The sequence below is a fragment of the Anabrus simplex genome, chromosome 2 (genome assembly GCF_040414725.1).
Source record: "Anabrus simplex isolate iqAnaSimp1 chromosome 2, ASM4041472v1, whole genome shotgun sequence".
Lineage (NCBI taxonomy): Eukaryota > Metazoa > Arthropoda > Insecta > Orthoptera > Tettigoniidae > Anabrus > Anabrus simplex.
Window position 1 is genome coordinate 607,940,005 of NC_090266.1, and position 24,511 is coordinate 607,964,515.

Genomic DNA, 24,511 nt, shown 5'->3' on the forward strand with positions numbered 1-24,511 from the left:
TAAAAAAGCTTAAATATACTGTTAAAATCTTAAGAAATGTGTTAATCAAAAGGAGGAAGAGTCTAACCAAGATGGATTAGCCATATTACCAGAACATATGGAAGAACAATACATTGTCTAATATAGCAAGTAAATTACAGAAAATCATGGAGAAAAATCTGTGGTATCAAAATGATCACCACACCTCTTACAGGAGGTCAGGATTGAAAAGAGAGAATCAAAACAATGAATCATAAAGTTACTTACCACCACGGAAAGGTGAAATACGGCAACGATCACTGTGTTGAGGATTTGAAATTCTTTATGTTCATCATTTGTGAGGATACGTTGTGTAAGTAGATCATCCTCTCGTGAACTAAGGGAGGCATCATTGAAGAACACTCCTCCCTGCAACAGAAATAAAAACACTTACTGACAGTGAGAAGTTACTTTGAGGAATGACAGTTAAGGAAATCTTCATTGAACTTCACTCATACAGAAGTTTTTTCCATTCCTATGTACTGTACAGAGCATATACTAAATGGAGAAGGAATAAGTAGGTAAGTATCAAAAAATGAACATTAATGAGATAGGATTCTCCCATGTGATTTCTTACTATGTGAGGTGACATCCACAACACTGGAAAATTTGATATTATTCCTTAGCTTCAATTATACAATACCTTCCATATACAGACCATATCACACTACTAAACAGATAATTTTGTTCAAACAAGAATGCTTTGATATGAATACTGTTTAGCATTAACAGTAGGTAGCTGTACATATAGCTCTCCAATCAGTTACCAGTAATATTAATGTCAGTACATCACTTCCTACCTTCATGCTTATCACTAGACAGAAGACTTAATTTCTCAGGATTAAAATTGAAGAACATTTATGAATTAAATTATATTTTTATTAATATAAATTGCATTCAAGGAATCTCAAAATGATGTTTAAAATAGCTATTGCTATCTATAAAGATATATATCACTGCTGTATAAAGACACTCCTCTCATCTCTCATTTAATTTACCAGATATAAATAACAGTTGAGTCACATTATTACAAAATGATTGGTTTAGTGTAATAGAAGGCCAAATGGTGTTAACTACACCAATAAAAACATTTATCTATCTATATATCTATCTACATTTAACGACAGCAGTGCATAGCCACAGAAGTCTTGTAAGCTGTAATGGTGGGTATATAAGGTGTACGACAGGCCATCTGCATGCATACTGCTCATTGCTGTCAGATAAAAGCAGTGGTTTTACCGAGTTGCAAAAAACAAAAGCTATGATTATTGGTTTTTGATGCAAGGGTGGCAGAATTTTAAGAACTAAGGGAATCTGTAAACTGCTTGTATGTTAATGTGGTTGAAGTTTATCATGAGTGGACAAATGGCACCACTGAGAATAATTGGTGTGGAAACTGCAGGGCATCACATTCCATTAATGTTGTTGTTGTTGTTGTTTGAGTCATCAGTCCATAGAATTGTTTGATGCAGCTGTCCATGTCACCCTATCCTGTGCTAAACTTTTCATTTCTACGTAACTACTGCATCCTACATCTGCTCTAATCTGCTTGTCATATTCATACCTTGGTCTCCCCTACCGTTCTTACCACCTATACTTCCTTCAAAAACCAACCGAAAAAGTCCTGGGTGCCTTAAAATATGTCCTATCATTCTATCTCTTCTTCTCGTCAAATTTAGCCAAATCGATCTCCTCTCGCCACTTCGATTCAGTATCTCTTCATTTGTGATTCAATCTATCCATCTCACCTTCGGAAGTCTTCTGTAACACCACATTTCAAAAGCTTCTATTTTCTTTCTTTCTGAGCTAGTTATCGTCCATGTTTCACTTCCATACAATGCCACGCTCCACATGAAAGTCTTCAAAAACATCTTTCTAATTCCTATATCAATGTTTGAAGTGAGCAAATTTCTTTTCTTAAGAAAGCTCTTCCTTGCTTGTGTTAATCTGCATTTTATGTCCTCCTTACTCCTGCCATCGTTAGTTATTTTACTACCCAAGTAACAACATTCATCTACTTCCTTTAAGACTTCATTTCCTAATTTAATATTTCCTGCATCACCTGCCTTCGTTCGACTGCACTCCATTACTTTTGTTTTGGACTTGTACTCCTTACTCAAGACTTCAACCATACCATTCAGCAGCTTCTCGAAATCTTCTGCAGTCTCCACTGGCGTATCCAAGGGGGGGGCCCAGTGGGGCCGGGCCCCCCCCAAAATGTTTCCTGAAACTAGAGCGAGGATCAGCCGTTGTTTTACGTACGATACGAACAACTTAAAACTTAGGCCGAAATGACGAATTAACGTAGCGACAAAGAATCTACTAGCAAGGCTCAATACGGCCATTCATAATTTTCCATATTTGTACTGCTTGAATGAAAGGAAGACACTTAGGATTGTGATGCGCGGGGATATTTCACTGTAGAGGCCTCAGTATTGGGAATGTGTTGACAAATGCCAAAAGATGAGGAAAGGGGCAATTAGCCAGGGATTACTCAGTAGGGGGCCGGAACGTGACCACCGAGATAACGGGGTCCACAGCCAGAAACAGTTGAACAACATCGTGTCAGCTTTTGCAGATCAGTTCCAGGAAACTGGGGTTGTACCGTGGTTGAAAGATGTGCTGTGTTTAAGTTCCAGCGTTCGGAAGACTGTGATAGGATTGTGAGCTGCACGTTAGTTTCTCATTTTGTGCCATATAATAACTTTAATTGTCACTAAGGGCAAAATAATGTGCATCATCGGTAAGTTATGATTTTAAAAAAAATTCTAATAGCAAGACAGATCGCAGATGCGTACCTTAGTTCTATAGGTAGGTCTATATACACTGACTGACAGTGACAATGCAACACCAAGGAGGAGTGGTTCGAAAGGGATGAAAGTTGGGGAAAAAACAGAGACAGCACGGATGAATAATTGATGTTTATTTCAAACCGATATGCAGGTTACACAATGCGCACGGCATCGACTCAGTAGGATGTAGGACCACCGCGAGCGGCGATGCACGCAGAAACACGTCGAGGTACAGAGTCAATAAGAGTGCGGATGGTGTCCTGAGGGATGGTTCTCCATTCTCTGTCAACCATTTACCACAGTTGGTCGTCCGTACGAGGCTGGAGCAGAGTTTGCAAACGGCGTCCAATGAGATCCCACACGAGTTCGTTTGGTGAGAGATCCGGAGAGTACGCTGGCCACGGAAGCATCTGTACACCTCGTAGAGCCTGTTGGGAGATGCGAACAGTGTGTGGGCGGGCATTATCCTGCTGAAACAGAGCATTGGGCAGCCCCTGAAGGTACGGGAGTGCCACCGGCCGCAGCACATGCTGCACGTAGCGGTGGGCATTTAACGTGCCTTGAATACGCACTAGAGGTGACGTGGAATCATACGCAATAGCGCCCCAAACCATGATGCCGCGTTGTCTAGCGGTAGGGCGCTCCACAGTTACTGCCGGATTTGACCTTTCTCCACGCCGACGCCACACTCATCTGCGGTGACTATCACTGACAGAACAGAAGCGTGACTCATCGGAGAACACGACGTTCCGCCATTCCCTCATCCAAGTCGCTCTAGCCCGGCACCATGCCAGGCGTGCACTTCTATGCTGTGGAGTCAATGGTAGTCTTCTGAGCAGACGCCGAGAGTGCAGGCCTCCTTCAACCAATCGACGGAAAATTGTTCTGATCGATATTGGAACAGCCAGGGTGTCTTGCACATGCTGAAGAATGGCGGTTGACGTGGCGTGCGGGGCTGCCACCGCTTGGCGGCGGATGCGCCGATCCTCGCATGCTGACGTCACTCGGGCTGCGCCTGGACCCCTCGCACGTGCCACATGTCCCTGCGCCAACCATCTTCGCCACAGGCGCTGCACCGTGGACACATCCCTATGGGTATCGGCTGCGATTTGACGAAGCGACCAACCTGCCCTTCTCAGCCCGATCACCATACCCCTCGTAAAGTCGTCTGTCTGCTGGGAATGCCTCCGTTGACGGCGGCCTGGCATTCTTAGCTATACACGTGTCCTGTGGCACACGACAACACGTTCTACAATGACTGTCGGCTGAGAAATCACGGTACAAAGTGGGCCATTCGCCAACGCCTTGTCCCATTTATCGTTCGCTACGTGCGCAGCACAGCGGCGCATTTCACACCATGAGCATACCTCAGTGACGTCAGTCTACCCTGCAATTGGCATAAAGTTCTGACCACTCCTTCTTGGTGTTGCATTTGCTCTGTCAGTCAGTGTATTTTGTCAAATGCCCGGGGACTGATTGGAACTTCAAATGGCACCATCAAAAGTGCATGTAACTATCTTGTAATTAGCGGACGTGATAACTCAGTTCCAATGGTTCTATCTTCTCATCAAGACGGCCGAGGCTTGAGTCGCAGTCGATGCATGAAACATTTTTAAAATGGGAAGTCACGTTCTATTGATACAGATTCTACTTAAAACACTAGGTCGCGTGCCTTACCTTTGTTTAGTACTTTTGAGGAATAACCGCATCATTTATGATGGTGTATTTTGAGTATCAACCATTCTTCGGGCTTACCTTGTACGTTAAATGGTGAGTGGATGCAGTGGCGTACCCACGAAATAATTTCAGTGGCCAAGTCTAGGCCAGTAGCGTGGATACAACTTTTCCATGGAAAATTTGCTTTACGTCGCACCGTAGGTCTTATGGCAACGATGGGAAAGTAAAGGGTTAGGAGTGGGAAGGAAGCGGCCGTAGCCTTAATTGTATGTTGTATGTTCAGTCTTCAGCCCTAAGGCTGGTTGGATCCTCAACAGCTCCGCCATCAGCTGTCATTAAGGTATGAAAATAGGAAACCACGGAAAACCATCGTTAGGGCTGCCGACAGTGGGGTTCGAAGCGGATGCAAGCACACAGCTGTGCGCCTTTAACCGCACGGCCAACTCGCCCGGTGGATATGAAAAGAAAGCCGGTCCTACCGAGTGCGGTGACGGATCTTCTGTAGATATTGATGGTTTTGTTTGTTGCCATCTAATTATATCTAACAATCGAAATCATAGCTTCTGTACTCTAAACCGGCTGCATTATTGAAACTGTTCGTAAAATTGATAATATCGTTCTTCGTTTGTGAGGAATTAGAATCTTCATTTAATTTTTTTTCTATAAAAAACCCACTTTGGTACGACGCCCCGTGAAGGTGACTACCTGCCAGGTCGTAGATATTTCGATCACGGGAGACTCATGGCCAACTCTATTGCACCCACAAACAAGGCTGTATCTTCCCGATCCCATGCCTTTCTTAACTCTGTCAGTGGCGGGCATCGAATGCAGGATGCCTTAAGTCTAATTCTAAAATAAGGTGACCTGAAAGTAACATGCCGACCCCGCGGTGTAGGGGTAGCTTGCCTGCCTCTTACCGGAGGCCCCGGGTTCGATTCCCGGCCAGGTCAGGGTTTTTACCTGGATCTGAGGACTGGTTCGAGGTACACTCAGCCCACGAGGTTATAATTGAGGATCTATCTGACGGTGAGATAACGGCTCCGGTCTAGAAAGCGGAGAGGATTCGTCGTGCTGACCACAGGACACCTCATAATTTGCAGGACTTCGGGCTGAACAGCGGTCGCTTGGTAGGCGATGGCCCTTCGGGGCTGTTACGCCATGGAGTTTGGTTTGGAAAAGTGTACAGAGAAGGAAGCGACACCCCTGCAAGGCTCTTTAGCTTCCAGCTAGTTCTTCCGTCCGGTCTCGTGCATTTAGGACAGTTGGAAAACGTACGCCTTAATAAATGCTCTTCATAAAACCTGTGTAAACATACTAACTGAATCTATTTATAAAAATAAACACAAACGCCTCCTTTTCATGTGTTCAGTTGGTTGAGTCGCTGTCCTTCTGAGTCCGAGTTCGCAGGTTCAAATCCCGACTTTGGTCGGTGGCCCTCAAATAGGTGTTGAAATGGCAACAGCTCCATGTCGTTGGTTTCTGGCACGTTAATAAAAATTATACATACGAATATTAGCGTCATAAAACTGCAACTTAATGCTACTATATTCTGCACCCCAGACTTGCGAGGGAAACGAATTAACAATTTGCTTTACGTCGCAACGACACTGATAGGCCTTATGGTGACGGTGGGATAGGAAAGGCGTAGGAGTGGGATGGAAGCGACCGTTCCCTTAATTAAGGTACAGCCCCAGCATTTGCCTGGTGTGAAAATGGGAAACCACGGGAAACCATTTTCAGGGCTGCCGACAGAAGGGTTCGAATCCACTATCTCCGGGGTGCAAGCTCACAACTGCGCTGCCCTAACCGCTAGGGAAGCTAATAGGACAAGGTAAACACTCCCTAGCATATGTTGTGACATATATTTTTCTTTACCAACTAACAAAATATCTATACCCATACCCCTTACATTCTATATTTATTTATTTATTAGTGCTTTTTTTACAGTGGCGAAGTTAGGGCTCGAGGCCCTCTCGTGTACTTAACCACATACTAATCAAAATCTTAAATAAAATACTGAGATACGTAAAACAGTTAAAACTACATAAATTAAGTTTAAAAAATACATTTAAATACATTACTGACTAAATTAATATTAAAACTAATTAATATTGAAAAGTGCGGCTGCATAGCTAAATGGTTAGCGAGTTGGCCTTTGGTCACAGGGGTCCTGGATTCGATTCCCAGCAGGGTCGGGAATTTTAACCATCATTGGTTAATTTCGCTAGCACGGGGGCTGGGTATATGTGTCGTCTTCATCATCATTACATTCTCATCCCGACGCGCAGGTCGCCTACAGGTGTCAAATAAAAATACCTGCACCTGGCGAGCCTAACATGTCCTCGGACACTCCTGGCACTAAAAGCCATACGCCATTTCATTCCAATATTAAAAACTCTTAAAAATGACATCCTCAGGCATGCACACATTCACACTTCAACCATTCAGTCAGCTGTCCTCAGCAGGTAGTCTCGGCAGGTTTAATTTAATTTCGTGTGGCTATTTCTAGCCGAGTGCAGCCCTTGTAAGGCAGACCCTCCGATGAGGGTGGGCGGCATCTGCCATGTGTAGTTAACTGCGTGTTATTGTGGTGGAGGATAGTGTTATGTGTGGTGTGTGAGTTGCAGGGATGTTGGGGACAGCACAAACACCCGGCCGCCGGGCCACTGGAATTAACCAATGAAGGTTAAAATCCCCGACCCGGCCGGGAATCGAACCCGGGACCCTCAGAACCGAAGGCCAGTACGCTGACCATTCAGCCAACGAGTCGGACGTCTCGGCAGGTGCAGTGGAATAGAAAGATAGGATCTAGAATGTGTATTTAAGTTGTGAAATGATGATAAAAAGGTGAATTTAGAAGAAATATACAGTGGCTGACTTTCAGCTAACACTCCTAAACACCATCGTTAAAGTGTGCAGCTGCCGACGTTTATCAGGCTTCAGCCATGAGACAGCCTGATAGTATGGGGTGGTATGAACATCGTACCCGCTGTTGTAAATAAATCTCAGGCAGGAGTTCAGTGCTCGTTGAAGTTTAAGTGTTTCTTCTCTCGTCATATCAACTAATACAACGTAACAGTAATCAAGAATAGGGGGAATGAGTGTCTGTATTAGTTTTGCCTTTAGCTCAAATGGAAATATATCCCTCTGCTGTTTAAGAGGGTGAAGCACTCCAAAAGTCTTTTTTTACGTATTTCTTTCGTGTGACCAGAACAATCAAGTGTTTCATTCATAATTAAGCCAAGATTTTTAACCGCTTTACTGTGGGGAATAATGTTCCCATTCAGTAGGATAGGCGGGATTGCGACATTGTTTGAGCAGCTCAGTAATTTTCGTGGTCCAATTATGATTGCCTGAGATTTTGTGGAGTTTAGTATAAGAGAATTTCGTTGTGCATATATACTGAGTCATCAGAGGTCATTGTTAATATCTTGTCTTGCAGTGTCGATATGTTATTTCCTGTCACGGATGGTATGTCACTGATATAAATACAGAAAAGTAAGGGCCCTAGAATAGGGTACTGCCCTGCGGGGCACCACTAAGTTTCATTTTCCATTTAGAGGCCTTGTCGTTTACTGTTACACGCTGTTGATGGTTACTCAAATAATAACTAAGAAACTTAAGCGCAGCCAGGTCGAAATTTAGCAGTTCCATTTACTTTATCATAGTCGGAATTTCTATAGTGTCAAAGGTGCTACTGAAGTCAAGAATGATAAGTTTAGTGAGCAGTCGTTTGTCTATAGCGTTTCTTCTTACCTTCAAAAGTGCTGTCGCGGTACTGTGACCCTTCTTAAATCCAGATTGCAAAGGGTCCAAAGGAGCATTTTTATTTAGGTATTCCAGAACTTGCTCATATACTAAACGTTCAAAGGCTTTAGAAAGCGCAGGGAGTATGAACACAGGACGAATGTCAGAGAGAGGTTGTGGGTCTAAACTCTTAGGTACCAGTATAATATTCAATATTGTCTGTTTTCCAGACAGTAGGGAAAATTCCGTTTAGTAAACAGTAGTTCAGTATGTGCGTCAGTATAGACAGGACAGCACCAATAATGTTATGTATAAAAGTAATAGGATTATCATCTACTTGCGTGGCCTTTGATTTAATCGAGTACAAAGCCTTTTTAACCTGATTTTCTGTGACACTGTGAAATGTGAATGGTGGATTGGCTGGAGGGGAGGGCGGTGATTCGGTGCAGTTAATTGGGGTAGGTTGAATATTTATTCTATTAGAGTAATCGTTCAGTTCGTGAAGTAGAATGTCAGGAGTTGTCTGGCTCTGTTGATGTTTTCCTATTCCCAGAGCTCTAAATTGGTCCCATGCGCGATTGGAATTAAAGTTGTTAGCTAAATTCCGGAAATATGCACATTTCTGATTAACCGCTTTGTGCGATTTCTTAAGATGCGGTAAGATTCGAAGTCTGTGTCATCTAAGGTTTGTTTATAATGTCGAAATAACGAGTCACGGTGGGCCATCATTCTCTTGGTTTCAACATCTAGCCATGGAGAAGGGCGAGAAACCTTTATTCGACATGTATGTGTGTGTTTCTTTGCCGCATTAATCGTATAAAATGTCACTTCTTTATAGCTTATCACATGACCATTATTATAATAAAATTACCGTATTTATATTCTGGCTTGGGGACTTGGTGTTTGTCCCAACATTTTCCTCTTCATATTCAGACAACATACTACACTACCACGCACCAAAGAAACACACAACAGTGATTACATCCCTCCATATAGGGTTGCGTCGGGAAGAGCATCCGGCCGTAAAACAGGGCCAAATCCACATGTGCGACACAGTTCGCACCCGTGACCCCACAGATGTAGGAAAAACGGAAGAAGAAGAAGAAGAAGAGGAAGAAGAAGAAGAAGAAGAAGAAGATGATGATGATGATGATGATGATGATGATTACTATTAGCTTCCGGAATCCGCAAGAATCCACCACTCTTACTTGGATCCAAGGACACTAATTTCCTTTTTAGGTATTCTATACCACCTAAACTCTTGAAGTTTGGTCACCTATCAAAATAAATGGGCCCCCCCCAAACTGAAATCCTGGCTACGCTACTGGCAGTCTCAGATTAAATAACAATATCATCGGCACATCTCAAGGTTTTGATTTCCTCTCCTTGGATTGTGATTCCCTTTCCAAATTCCTCTTTGATTTCCTTTACTGCCTGTTCTATGTAAACATTGAAAAGGAGGGGGACAAACTGCAGCCTTGCCTCACTCCTTTCTGGATTGCTGCTTCTTTTTCAAAGCCCTCGATTCTTATCACTGCAGACTGATTTTTATACAGATTGTACATAATTCTTCGTTCTCGGTATCTGATCCCAAACACCTTCAGAATCTTAAATAGCTTAGTCCAATCAACATTATCGAATGCCTTTTCTAGATCTACGAATGCCATGTACGTGGGCTTGTCCTTGTCTCGATCCTCTAAGATCAGACATAAAGTCGGGATTGCTTCACGTGTTCCTACATTTCTTCTGAAGCCAAATTGATCGTCTACCAACTCAGCTTCAAGTTGTTTTCCCATTCTTCTGTAACTAATACGCGTTAAAATTTTGCAGGCCTGAGATACTAAACTAATGGTGCGGTAGTTTTCACACCTGTCAGCACCGGCTTTCTTGGGAATAAGCATAACAACATTCTTTCGAAAATCGGATGGGACTTCTCCTGTCTTGTACATCTTACAAACTAAATGGAATAACCTTGCCATGCTGGTTTCTCCTAATGCAGTCAGTAATTCAGAGGGAATGTCATCAATTCCAGGTGCCTTGTTCCTATTTAGGTCGCTCACAGCTCTGTCAAACTCTGACCTCAAAATTGGGTCTCCCATTTCATAAGCATCAACCACCTCTTCTTGTTCCAGAACCAAATTATCTACATCTTCACCTTGATACAACTGTTGGATATATTCCTGCCATCTTTCTGCTTTGTCTTCTTTTCTTAGAAGTGGCTTTCCATCTGAACTCTTAATATTTATACACCTAGATTTCCTTTCTCCAAAGGTTTCCTTGATTTTCCTGTATGCAGCATCTACCTTTCCTAGGACCATACAACCTTCGACATCCTTGCACTTCTCCTTCAGCCATTCTTCCTTAGCTACCTTGCACTTTCTATCCACTTCATTCTTTAATTGCCTGTATTCTTTTCTGCCCTCTTCATTTCTAGCATTCTTGTATTTGCGTCGTTTATCAATCAGGTCTAATATCTCCTGAGTTATCCACCGATTCTTTGTTGATCTTTTCTTCCTTCGTAACATTTCTTCAGCAGCCCTGCTTACTTCATTTTTCATGACTCTCCACTCTTCCTCTATTGTGTTTCCTTCAGCCTTTTCATTTAGTCCTTTTGCAACATGTTCCTTGAAACAATCCCTCACACTCTTTTCTTTCAACTTGTCTAGATCCCATCTTTTTGCATTCTATCCTTTCTTAAATTTCTTCAGCTTCAGATCGCATTTCATAACCAACAAGTTGTGGTCAGAGTCCACGTCTGCTCCTGGGTGAGTTTTGCAATCCTACACCTGGTTTCTGAATCTCTGCCTAATCATAATGAAGTCTATTTGATACCTTCCAGTGTCTCCAGGTCTCGTCCACGTATAAAGAAGTCGTTTGTGATGTTTGAACCAAGTATTGGCAAGGACTAGATTATGACCAGTGCAGAATTCAACCAGCCGACTTCCTTTTTTGTTCCTTTGCCCCAATCCGAATTCTCATACTGTATTACTTTCTCTTCCTTGGCCTACCACTGCATTCCAGTCTCCCATCACAATTAGATTCTCGTCACCTTTTACATATTGTATTAAATCTTCTATCTCTTCAATCTTCTTTCAATTTCCTCATCATCCACTGAACTAGTAGGCATATAGACCTGCACTATTGTGGCGGGCATTGATTTGGTGTCTATCTTGACGACAATAATTCTTTCACTATGCTGGTCGTAGTAGCTTACCCGCTGCCCTATTTTCTTATTCATTATTGAACCAACTCCTGCATTTCCCCTGTTTGATTTTGTGTTGATAATTCAGTAGTTGCCTAACCAAAATTCCTGTTTTTCCTGCCAACGTACTTCACTTGTACTAACTACATCTAACGTTAGTCTATCCATCTCCCTTTTCAGATTCTCTAACCTACCACAACGATTCAAACTTCTAACATTCTATGCTCCGACTCGCAGAATGTCAGTATCCATCTTCCTGATGATCGCCCCCTCTCGTGTAGTCCCCACCCGGAGATCTGAATGGTGGGACTAGTTTACCTCCGGAATATTTAACCCGGGAGGAAGCCATCATCAGTACATCATTCACACACAGAGAGCTGCATGTCCTCGGGAGTTAGTTACAACTGTAGTTTCCCGTTGCTTTCAGCCTGTAGCAGTATCAACACAGCTAGGCCATGTCGAGTATTATTACTAGGCCATATCAGTCAATCATCCAGACTGCCGCCCTTGCAACTTCCGAAAGGCTGCTACTCCCTGAACCATTCCTTAGTCTGGTCTCTCAATAGATACCCATCTGATATGGTTGCACCTGCGGCTCGGCTGTCTGCTTCATTGGGACACGCAAGCCTCCCCACCGCGACAAGGTCACATAGTTCGCAGGGGAGGATTCCATTAATGTGACAGGTCTGTTATGGAGCTGCACGAGAGCAAACTGACATAGTACAGTGCAGCAGCTCACCATCATCATGAACTAGGACAGGCCATTCCAAGTGGGCAGCGCCATAATTTGCCCATGGCAACTCTAGCCTCTCAGGAATGACAGCGAGCCCCGAAGGAGAGAGAGATGACGAGTGGGTGAGAAACAGAGGGAGGGGAATGAGCTGCATGGATGGCACATTTTATATACACACACACACACACACACGTGTGCAACAAGCAGAGTACTCACGCCAAAGGCAGGCATGTATACAAGTGGTGTCACATGCTTCCCCTAGTGCAGCGTCACTGCATTGTCCTATATAGGAGGCTTGCAGTGGTGTCTCAACTGCGTACTAGCACCAGCGTCTTGGAAAGGTGTCGCATTCCAACTGATGAGCCTGCTGCACTGGGGCGAAATGCTGGTAATTTCATGATTGAAAAATCCTAAAGACTTAAGAGCTTGAATGTTTTAACATTTGCAATCAAAGAAATTAAATTATGGTTTCCTTCTAGGAACCTTATTTTTTGATACAGGTCAAAGTCCAGCATATATGCAAGTAGAGGCACATGCTTCCCCTAGTGCACCGTCACTGTATTGTCCTACATAGGAGGCTTGCAGTGGTGTCTGTTCATAACCACTGTGGTTGCAGTTCATGATGAGTTCTTTACAGCTGCATTACTGTACAGAGTCATGACGGGTCCATTAATCAGTAATTACAAATTCACATTGTAAGAAGAATTTGTAGTTAGGGAATATTGCATACGTGCGTCATTATATTTAGTACAACTTTCTGTTTGGGTAAGAGTCTGTGCACATGGCCTAGCAGTGAAGACTGTGCAACAAGGAAAGCCTAAAGACTTAAGAGCTTGAAGCTGAGTACTATTACTGTTCATAACCAGTAACCAGTCTTTGGCTGTCTTTATCGTTAGTTCATGTCAGCAGGCAGACTGACTTGGTCTCCAGAAGTAGCTTCACGACATAGAGTAAGTCACAGTACGTCGAGTTGGGAGGTGTTGCTAGTGTTCAGTACTCATCTGGAAATTCTTAATCCCCATGGAGGGAATCAGACATTTTTCCACCAATAGAGCATATCAAAATCAGATCAAAAGAAGAATTTGTAGTTAGGGAATATTGCATACGTGCATCATTATATTTAGTACAACTTTCTGTTTGGGTAAGAGTCTGTGCACATGGCCTAGCAGTGAAGACTGTGCAACAAGGAAAGCCTAAAGACTTAAGAGCTTGAAGTGGAGTTTTATCTCCCGTATGCAGTTATCAGACTGTGCCTCATAAATAGGCTTCTGATAAGTTCACCTGCATACACCCCAGCATCAGTGGGTAGTGTCTGACACATCCCACTCTGACGAGTCTAGTGTCAGACCTAAGACGAAATGCTGGTTAATAGAGCAAACGCCTGAAAAGCCATACATCTAATTTTTGATCTGATTTTGATATGCTCTATTGGTGGAAAAATGTCTGATTCCCTCCATGGGGATTAAGAATTTCCATTTGGAATTGCTAGGCGGGCATTAATTCCATTGTGGAGTTTTATCTCCCGTATGCAGTTATCAGACTGTGACTCATAAATAGGCTTCTGATAAGTTCACCTGCATACACCCCAGCATCAGTGGGTAGGGTCTGACACATCCCACTCTGACGAGTCTAGTGTCAGACCTAAGACGAAATGCTGGTTAATAGAGCAAACGCCTGAAAAGCCATACATCTAATTTTTGATCTGATTTCGGTACTCATCCTCCAGACTTCAACCGTCGTTCTTCTGGGTCTTGTCGTAGTTGGATTGTATTAGAATATGAAGCCACAGGTGAGGAAGGATTTTATGCAAGCTGTTTTATGCCATCAAAAATAAAGCTGTTTTATGCCACTGAAAATACATAAACAAAATTATCATGCATTCACAGGAATCCATTGAGATCATAGATAGGGTTAATCTAAACATGTGCCATTAAATTATCAGTATTAGAAATGAAGGGCATAGGGGAAATCTAAAGGACTCACCATTAAAATATAATGGGCAATGCCAATTAAAATGTATTATGAAGAGAGGAAGTTCCCATGATGCTGTGTGTAAGGGACCACCAAGAGAGACACGGAAATCAATAGAAAGCAAGCCACACACTGATACTAGGCAAAGGGGTAACCCTCTTATCAATTGCAAGTTCCTTTAAAAACAGTGTTAAACAAAGGAACCATCTTCCAGACTTCAACCCTCGTTCTTCTGGGTCTTGTCATAGTTGGCAATGTAAAGCTTAGGAACTCTGTGGAAATTCCACGACAATGTTTACTGTTGTATTTATGGGGAATGCATTATCAATTTTAATGTACTAGTGGTAGCATGGAGGAGTCTTGAGCTTTGAACATATTTTCTAGGTCTAAAGAGAAGTATAATGTATCATACAGAAAGTATTTGACTTGACTTTATGATCTTAGAGAGCAGGGTTAAAACTGAGGGATAGCAAGGCTTTATATGGAAGTGAATGCCTATCAGATAAAGAGAATGATACTCTGGAAACATTTTGCTGTGTATAACACTATGAAATCTGGAAAAATCAGATTACTGAGAAATAAGGCTTTAAAGTTTTCTACAGATACTAAATATTGTTGTATCTTATGGCTAATCTGGATTCCAATCCATCAGCTTTCTTGCATTACAGTATAGCTGAGTGAGATTTCCTGAAGTTCTGGCTGTCACATCAAGTTTGTTGCAATGTACCAGGTGTTCCTTATCCATTTTGCTACCAGGGTCATGGCAAAGTGTGCATTTTTTGGATCTCAGGATGTTGATACGTTGCAGATGAGCTGCAAAACAGTCGTGCCCATTGTTAAGTCTGAAGAAGGCTACAGCTTCTCTTCTTGGTCTTATTTTATACTGATCCCATTTGGCATCAATATCCTTCCATAATTTGGTTTCTGCTGTTTTCTTTGCCATTTCTTCATGCCTGTTTTTAATAGTATTTTTCAGAATCCTTTTTGCTGACATAAAATCAGTCTAACTGGCAGGTTGTTTTAGTGTGGTACCTTTTTTGGTTAATCTGTCTGCTTCTTCATTACCGGTTATTCCAACAGGAGAAGGAATCCACTGAAATGAGATCTGTTTATGGAGTCTTTGGAGGGCCTTTATCATACATAGAATTTCCTTCAGTTCTTTATTTTGAGACATTATTTGATGAGACAGCTTGGATGGCTGCTTTTGAATTTGTAAGGATACCAGTAACAATTTTTTGGTAATCATTGTTTCTGCCTAATAACTGTTGTAGTGCATGGGAAATGGCTTTTATCTCTGCATCAAAACTTGTTTTGTTTTGACCTACTGGGAAGTGGAGCAAGAAGAAAGATGAATGTATTCCTGCCCCAGTTCTGTTTTCCTTGTTCTGTGAGCCATCTGTATATATTTTTAGCCATTGATTAGATTGGGTATCTTTCTTCTATTGTACAGAGGGCCAGCTGTTTTAAATCTTTCTTGCAGGCCTCTTCTAGCAAAGAAAGATCTGCAGTCACTTGTATATATTCAATGAGGTTGACTGGCATACAGAGTTGTTCAAGTTTTATTTGCAGATTGCTCTTATTAATATATTCTTTGGCAAGACTCACAGGATCTTTTTGGGTTTTAAGATTGGGGCTAGTAACTATTTTTTTTTGGCCCAGGTCATTTGAGGTAGCCTTTGTAAGCTGAGATATGTATTGGCTGTTTGTTGTTTCATCTCTTCTTCTATTGGTAAGTTGTGAGTCTACAACTGTAAGGCAGTTACAGGCATGGTTTTTATTGCACCTGTTATGATTCGTAGGGCGTTATTCTGACCTCTCTCAAGGCGATCAATGTTTGACTAAGGTGGTGTTGTAAGTACTTCACTGCCATATTTTATAACAGGTTTGATGTAAGTGTTGTAGGTTCTGTTGAGTATGTCTTGAGTGCTTTCTCAAGTAGCTCCTGCTAGTCTCTCCAGCAATTTCATCCATTTGTTTACTTTCTCCTCATGTTGTATGTGTTTGGTCCAGTTCAGCTTCTTGTCCATGATGTTACCTAGGTACCGTACTTGGTGCTTTCATGTTTTGGAAGTTCCTGATCACTGAATTTTAGACTGAAAATAGGATTGTGATGTCTCAGGAAGAAAAACTGATATACTGTTTTAGTAGTATTGATTTCCATATTGTTATTTTCAGTCCAATTTTTAAATTTTATAAGTTCTGTGTTCAAGAAGCATTTGCTGATTTGGGCTGCTACATGTTGTGGTCCAAATTATAACATCAACTGCAAACATGCTGCTATTTACATCAGTTACTTCTTTTATTGTTGTTGGAAGATCATTTATGTACACATTAAATAATGTTGTGCTTTATACAGCTCCTTGTAGGAGGTCTAGTTTTGATTGCTTGCACCCTGAAGTTTTGTTGTTGTAACAAACATTGATCATTCTTTGGGAAAGGAATCTTGAAAACCACTTTGACATGATTTTTGCGGATGATGTTATTCTCTATAGAGTGATAAATAAGTTACAAGATTGTGAGCAACTGCAACGTGACCTCGAAAATGTTGTGAGATGGACAGCAGGCAATGGTATGATGATAAACAGGGTTAAAAGTCAGGTTGTGAGTTTCACAAATAGGAAAAGTCCTCTCAGTTTTAATTACTGCATTGATGGGGTGAAAGTTCCTTTTGGGGATCATTGTAAGTATCTAGGTGTTAATATAAGGAAAGATCTTCATTGGGGTAATCACATAAATGGGATTGTAAATAAAGGGTACAGATCTCTGCACATGGTTATGAGGGTGTTTAGGGGTTGTAGTAAGGATGTAAAGGAGAGGGCATATAAGTCTCTGGTAAGACCCCAACTAGAGTATGGTTTCAGTGTATGGGACCCTCACCAGGATTACCTGATTCAAGAACTGGAAAAAATCCAAAGAAAAGCAGCTCGATTTGTTCTGGGTGATTTCCGACAAAAGAGTAGCGTTACAAAAATGTTGCAATGTTTGGGTTGGGAAGAATTGAGAGAAAGAAGAAGAGCTGCTCGACTAAGTGGTATGTAATACCAATATAATGTCCAATAACGGACCATTATATTGGTATTATAAATTTACTCATTCAGGACAAATATTTTAAATTCCCTACGGGAATTAACATCTGTATTATTTGATGGCCAGGCAGGCATCAATTTTTGGAAATGAGACATAGCTCTCATAGTGCATTGGCACTGCTGGTGGCTTCAAGTAGCCTATGCAGTGGCCTCCATGGTATGCACTAGCCTTGCGTCTTGGGTGGTGTGCTAAGTCCCAACTGATGAGCCTAAATTAGCACACGAGGGCGAAACACAGGCAACCAAGAATGAGTTAGCTGGAAAATTTATAATGTCCAATAACGGACCATTATATTGGTATTATAAATTTACTCATTCAGGACAAATATTTTAAATTCCCTATGGGAATTAACATCTGTATTATTTGATGGCCAGGCAGGCATCAATTTTTGGAAATGAGACATAGCTCTCATAGTGCATTGGCACTGCTGGTGGCTTCAAGTAGCCTATGCTGTGGCCTCCATGGTATGCACCAGCCTTGCGTCTTGGGTGGTGTGCTAAGTCCCAACTGATGAGCCTAACTTAGCACACGAGGGCGAAACGCAGGCAACCAAGAATGAGTTAGCTGGAAAATTTATAATGTCCAATAACGGACCATTATATTGGTATTATAAATTTACTCATTCAGGACAAATATTTTAAATTCCCTATGGGAATTAACATCTGTATTATTATAAGTGGTATGTTCCGAGCTGTCAGCGGAGAGTTGGCGTGGAATGACATTAGTAGACGAATAAGTTTGAATGGCGTTTATAAAAGTAGGAAAGATCACAATATGAAGATAAAGTTGGAATTCAAGAGGACAAACTGGGGCAAATATTCATTTATAGGAAGGGGAGTTAGGGATTGGAATAACTTACCAAGGGAGACGTTCAATAAATTTCCAATTTCTTTGAAATCATTTAGGAAAAGGCTCGGAAAGCAACAGATAGGGAATCTGCCACCTGGGCGACTGCCCTAAATGCAGATCAGTATTGATTGTATTGCATGCATAGCCTCCTTAACAGCGTGTTTCACCATGCAGTACCATAGGCTCCTTTAAAATCAATGAAAACTGCAAGAACACTTTCCCTTTTGTTAAGGCTTTCTTCACAGCTTGTGTAAATCTCATTTGATGGGAGGTGGCCTTGTTTTGTCTGAATCCTACTTGTTCATCTGATAGAAGAGATTTTGTTTCCAAGTACCAACTGAGTCTATTTGTAATCATCCTTTCTAGAATTTTTACCAGAATGGAGGAAAGTGTTATAGGTTGGTATGAGGGGACTTGGTTTTTTTGGCTTGCCCAGTTTTAGAATTGGAATGATAGTTGCTTTTGTCCAGTCGTTTGGTAGGTTTTCATTTGATGTCCAAAATTTGTTGAATATGTGCAGCAGTATGTTAAGAGCAGATGGTCCAAACATTTTTATGAATTCTAGGAATATCTCGTCGGGTCCTGGGTGTTTTCTGACTTGTGTCCTTTATCGCTAACATTAACTCTTGTATGGAAAATTCACTGTTAAAGATGTCTTCTGCATTATTATTCATGAATTTTTTCACTATTTGTTTGAGGGCCTTATCTTCTTTCTTTTTCTGTCTTGATAATCAATTTGAAGTGTAATGTTTACAGAAGTTGTTTGTTATTTTGTGATAATCTGTAATTTCCTTATCATTTATCATAATAGGATTCAAAGAAGTGACTACATGTTTGTTGTTTAGAGAATTGATAAGTTTGTGGACTTTACTGCTGTCTGTCCTATAGTCAACTGTTGTTAAGAATGTGTTCCAAGATTCCCATTCTGATATTGTTATGGTTTGTTTTAATTTTGCTGCTGCTTTTTGCCATTTCTGTAAATCATTTTGATCCTGAGTAAGTTCAGCTGTTCTTCTTGCTTTATCTCTTTTGGACTTAAGATTGTTCAATTCATCATCTGACCAGAAAGGTTTTGTTTGAGTACCCCTAGGTATGCACAGTTTGGCTGTCTTTTATGGCTGAAGTGAATTTATCCAGGATGATGATAGGAGTTGCATCAAGATCAATTTCCAACATTTTAGTTTCTAGGTTGTTTCTGAAAGTTTCCCAGTCTGCCTTCTTGAAGTTCCACCAGATCTTCTAGTCTGCACACTGAGCAGGTTCACTGTATGATGTAACAGTAAGGAGGGACATTCTATGTCCACTGCCTGGGTCTTCAAGTACTGATCGATGACTGTGGTTTGCAAGATCTGTTGACACTATTATGAGTTCTGTGTTAGTTGTGGAACCAGAGTGGTGAATGACTGTTACTGGATCTTTGTTATTGTATAGTAATTCTAACAAGCTGCTCTCTACAAGGTGTCTTATTGCTTTCCCGGCTGTATTTGTGTAGTTGTAGCCCCTGACTGGAGAAGCTGCATTGAAGTCCCCTATAAAAACAGTAGCTGTTTTGATTTTTAAAAGGTGGAGAATCAGATTCTTATTGTTTGAAAGGCTGTAAACACAAAAGATTTCTTCTTGTTGATCCATATGACAAGTTTGATAATTTCAGATGTATCTGTCAATTTCATTTCTTTTACAATTCTGAATTTTGACATCATATTGTTCTTCACTGCTTCAAATACTCCACTAGCTACTTGCCTTGTTTTGAAGAGAGTATAGATGGTATACCGTTGGATCTTTAAATATTGTATGTTTTCAGGTGTACTATTGGCTTCATTGATGAGAAAGATATCTGCCTGTCATGATTTTCTTTACTTCCAATAGTTTCTTTGTTGAAAGACCACCTGCATTCCATTGCAGTATTCTTACTTTTTGTTGTTTTGCTCTGAAAAGAGCAGTTTTATTTATTCACATTTGTTTGCTCATGTTTCAATATTCTGGAACGTTTTTGTCAAAACTGTTACTCATTTAGCACCACCGAGGGGACACGCACAACTTACGGTATGCTGCGGACATAACGTCATCCCCCAAGATACTAAATAAATCTGCAACAACTGCAGATATTGCTCTCAATATTGTATAGTTTTGAGCAAACTAAGGGGGTGATAGTAACATGTACCATGTTAAACATACAGTTGTCTGGGTTGTTGTATATATTAATGTGTAATAGCTTATTATTTAAGAAACTATGGAGGCAATCATTTTATTATTAGGCCAAAATTAATTTCTAATAAAGTAATGTCCTAAAATTTCAATCATAGGTTATTATTATGCCAAAATTAATTTCTAATAAAGTAATGTCCTAAAATTTCAATCATAGGTTATAATTTTCATTTCCGTGTTGACGTATAACTAATATAATAGAGTTTGAGAGATGTTCCACCATTCATCACAATGTAAAATATTTGAAACTATTAAGTGAAGACTGGTTTCGACTCCCTTGGAGTTATCATCAGTTCTTGTAGATAATTAAATCAATGGGATCTGATAATCATCATGGGAATTGCCTACATACATCTCCATAGGTTGACAAAAAATCATGTCAAAATTATACACGTTTTAGGAAAACCTATTGATAAGTAGGCCTATTTTAGGCAATTGCCATTGTGTGTATAGTTTTGTCATGTTTTAGGACAACCTACTGATAAGCACTTTAGGCAATTGCCATTCATCCTCATCACGACGCGCAGCTCGCCTACGGACGTCAAATCAAAAGACCTGCACCTGGCGAGCAGAACACGTCCTCGAACACTCACAGCACTAAAAGCCATAAGCCATTTCATTCACTGACTGATAGATATATTTTATCTTTACCATGAAGGTATTAGTAGAAGAGAGCCAAAGTGTGCTCGTCCTTACTTAATTTTATGAAAATTCACAAAGGAGTAAATGTAAAGCATCTTCAGGTGTTCTATGATGGCTCAGGAGGGCAAAATTAAAATAATACCATATTGAGATTTTTTATTTTTTGCTAGTGGTTTATTGCACCAACACATGGAAGGTTTCTGGTGACGCGAGGATGGGAAAGTATTAGGATTAAAAAAGGAAGCAGCCATGGCCTTAATTCAGGTACAGACCCAGCATTTGCCTTGTGCAAAAATGTGAAACCATGGAGAAACCATCTTCAGGGGACAGAGGGATTCGAACCCACCATCTCCCAAATGGAAGCTCACAGCCACGCTGCTCTAACCACACAGCCAACTCACTTCGTAGTGAGATTCTTTTTGGCTTTAATAGACTGGACGATTCAAAACAATTCATCACTGGATGATTCAAAACAATTCATCACTATTTCCCAATGAAATGAAATGTCGTATGGCTTTTAGTGCCGGGATATCCCAGGACGGGTTCGGCTCGCCAGGTGCAGGTCTTTCTATTTGACACCCGTAGGTGACCTGCGCATCATGATAAGGATGAAATGATGATGAAGACAACACATACACCCAGCCCTCGTGCCATTGGAATTAGCCAATTAAGGTTAAAATCCCCGACCCGGCCGGGAATCGAACCCGGGACCCTCTGAACCGAAGGCCAGTACGCTGACCGTTCAGCCAACGAGTCGGACACTATTTCCCAATCAGGGGACATTCTTTTATGCCTTGTGATAGAGACTTCATTATTATCAAAAGGAAGATTAGGAAGCAGAACAATTTATACCCCTGAATATTATGTAGCTCTCATAGCTCAGTCTGACAACATGAAAATTTACAACTGTGATGGTGAACTGTCACAATATCAAAGATTTCAAAAGCTGGTGACCTAAATTTAAGTAGGCTACATGCAACAGACTCTTATTCAAGAAACACCTCATGCAGTTTAATGTTTCCAAATCCATGGAATTCACGTAGGTACTCTTCAGACCACGTTGGTACAATTCGGGCCAAACCATATGTAGCTGGTCTGATCACCTATAAATTCAAGCTATGTTCACAAAGTGCTGAGAGGGTGATGCTACTATGCAAAATAGCATATGCAACTTGACATATCTCAAACATTGAAATGTAGACAGATGATCCAAGGAAACTGGAGAGGTGAAAATTTACAACCTGTTTTCCAGTCAGCGACCGAGTCAGAGATGGGATGAATGAAGCCCCCCAACTTACGGCGAGAATATGAATTTTGCCGGCTGCCTAGGCCTGTCGCACTCCTCTGGGTCAATGATTAATGACTGATAGATTAAATGAAATGATAGTGGAGAGTGTTGCTGGAATGAATATGACAGGGAAAACCGAAGTAACCGGAGAAAAACCTGTCTCACCTCTGCTTTGTCCAGCACAAATCTCACATGGAGTGACCGGGATTTGAACCACGGTATCCAGCGGTGAGGCCGGTGCGCTGCCACCTGAGCCACGGAGGCTCCCGAAACTGGAGAGGTATATACAAGAAATGTCTGCAAGCGACTTCTATTCGGAACTCTACGAGTGGCCAACTAACAACAGTTTAGAATTTGATATCATCTGGAAAAGCTCTCTCATAGTTGTAACGAGGTCACTTTAAAACAAATTACCCTCGTTTATTTGCAACTGTTACCTCTTTCTTGCACAAGGAACCTCATTTTCTTTCAATTATGTAGTGATTTGAGAAACCCCCTAAGTCCAACATAATAAAAAATGAAAATCCACAACCTGTTTCCAGTCATTCGACTGGGTCAGGAATGGAATGAATGAAGCCCCCATCTAGTGGCGAGGATAAGAACTGTGCCGGCTGCCGAGGCCTGTCGCACTTCTCTTGGGCAATGATTAATGAATGATAGATGAAATGAAATGATATTGAGAGTTTTGCTGGAATGAAATATCACAGGGAAAACGAGTACCCGGAGAAAAACCTGTCCTGCCTTCACTTTGTCCAGCACAAATCTCACATGGAGGGACTGGGATTTGAACCTAGCTGTAGCATTTCATAAATTATTTTCTTGTCAAAAGTGTTCAATAACCTATACTTTTACCTTTCAATTTTACTTGATGGTAAACAAACAGTTCTAGTTTTTCGAATATGTAGAGTTTCTCAAATATTAGATTCAAATATTCCAAAGCATAGGCCTATAGCTAACACTTTCAGGAAACCAAAACCGTACCGGTATCAACACTACAGTAAATCACGTTTAAACGTAATCACCACATAAACAAACGACCAATTACTGTATATAAATGATGATAAACACGACATCTCATCTAAGCGATTCAACTACTATTATTTGTTTCATTCACAGAGATATCTCTAGAGAACCATTCCATTTCGGGCAACTGTGTCCATGTATAATAAATAAAAGGGTGCCAGAGAACTACAATGGCATACGATTAACTAGTTGCAAGACAGGTTAAAGCAGAAGTTTCAGCACAATGAACTACACTACAACTGAAAGATATCACGTACTTAACCCCAAATCGATTAATGCAACTGTAATAATCAATATCAAAAATATAGTCCCCATTTATAGATATCTGAAACAAAATTCTACACCAAACCGTTCCAACCCTGCCAGGCAGTAAGAGTTCACTGCAGATATTGTTAAAAATGGATCTTCAAGTATGAAAATTTGAGATTACTGCTTGAAATGCTTCAAGGAATCACTAATTTCACATCAAGCATATTATCAGCTGATAACAAAATGTCAGTAGGGCAAATATTAGTAACTTTAGTTATGAACATCACGTCTGCGCCTAAATTGTCACAGAACGTCATACACAAGACCGTCTAGCCACACGAAAAAAATAAGGTAACACACACTTACCCTGGTTGGCGAATTCAATTCTCGGCTCAAACTAACCATCACATATACCGAATCGACTAAATATTATTCACAGTTTAAATAGGTAGCAAGATCTGGAGATCAGCTGCACAGAGTTCGCAGTCACCCACAATTCGTCTACAGCAATTTCAGAGAGATGTGCGTGCCGCTTTCACTGATTGGCGATGCAACATTAAGCCACAGGCCTGATTTCCATCACACCAATAGATACACAGTCTTACCGGTTTTCAACAAATTTCTCTCACATTGGAATACCGTAGAAATGGGATTAGACAGTAGGAAACATGAAAGGTCAATAGTCATGTAAGAAATAAATTTACACCAAAATGTATGTATGTATGTTGGGTAATCAGCCCGAAGGCTGGTTTGATCCTCTGCAGCTTCGCCAACAGCTGTCATAAATAGCCTAGGCGTCACTGAAGAGGCGTACTAGGGAAACGAGGAGTGAGGTAGTTTCCCGTTGCTTTCCTCACCGAGCCAGCAGTTGCTCTTACATATCAGTCTGCCAAGCCCACTGAAATGTATGCACCAACTGACCCTATGAGCGATATTTTCACACCATTCATAACAGGGACTGGCTGCATAAGGAATGGTATTACTAGCATCACTCATACCTCAGTCACTTTCATATTGTCAAAGCCAAG

General features: G+C 41.1%; 1 protein-coding gene across 1 annotated transcript in view; it reads right to left on the reverse strand.

The window, feature by feature from the left end:
- The window catches only part of LOC136864250 (transmembrane protein 192), a 188,238-nt gene extending 164,188 nt beyond the window's left edge, over positions 1-24,050 (reverse strand). The window contains exons 1-2 of the mRNA XM_067140993.2: positions 23,850-24,050; positions 247-387 (exon numbers count right to left, since the gene is read on the reverse strand). Coding sequence (XP_066997094.1) covers positions 247-387; positions 23,850-23,888 — 180 coding nt within the window. The 5' untranslated portion in view covers positions 23,889-24,050. The remainder of the gene's footprint in view (positions 1-246; positions 388-23,849) is intronic.
- Positions 24,051-24,511: the final 461 nt, after the last annotated feature.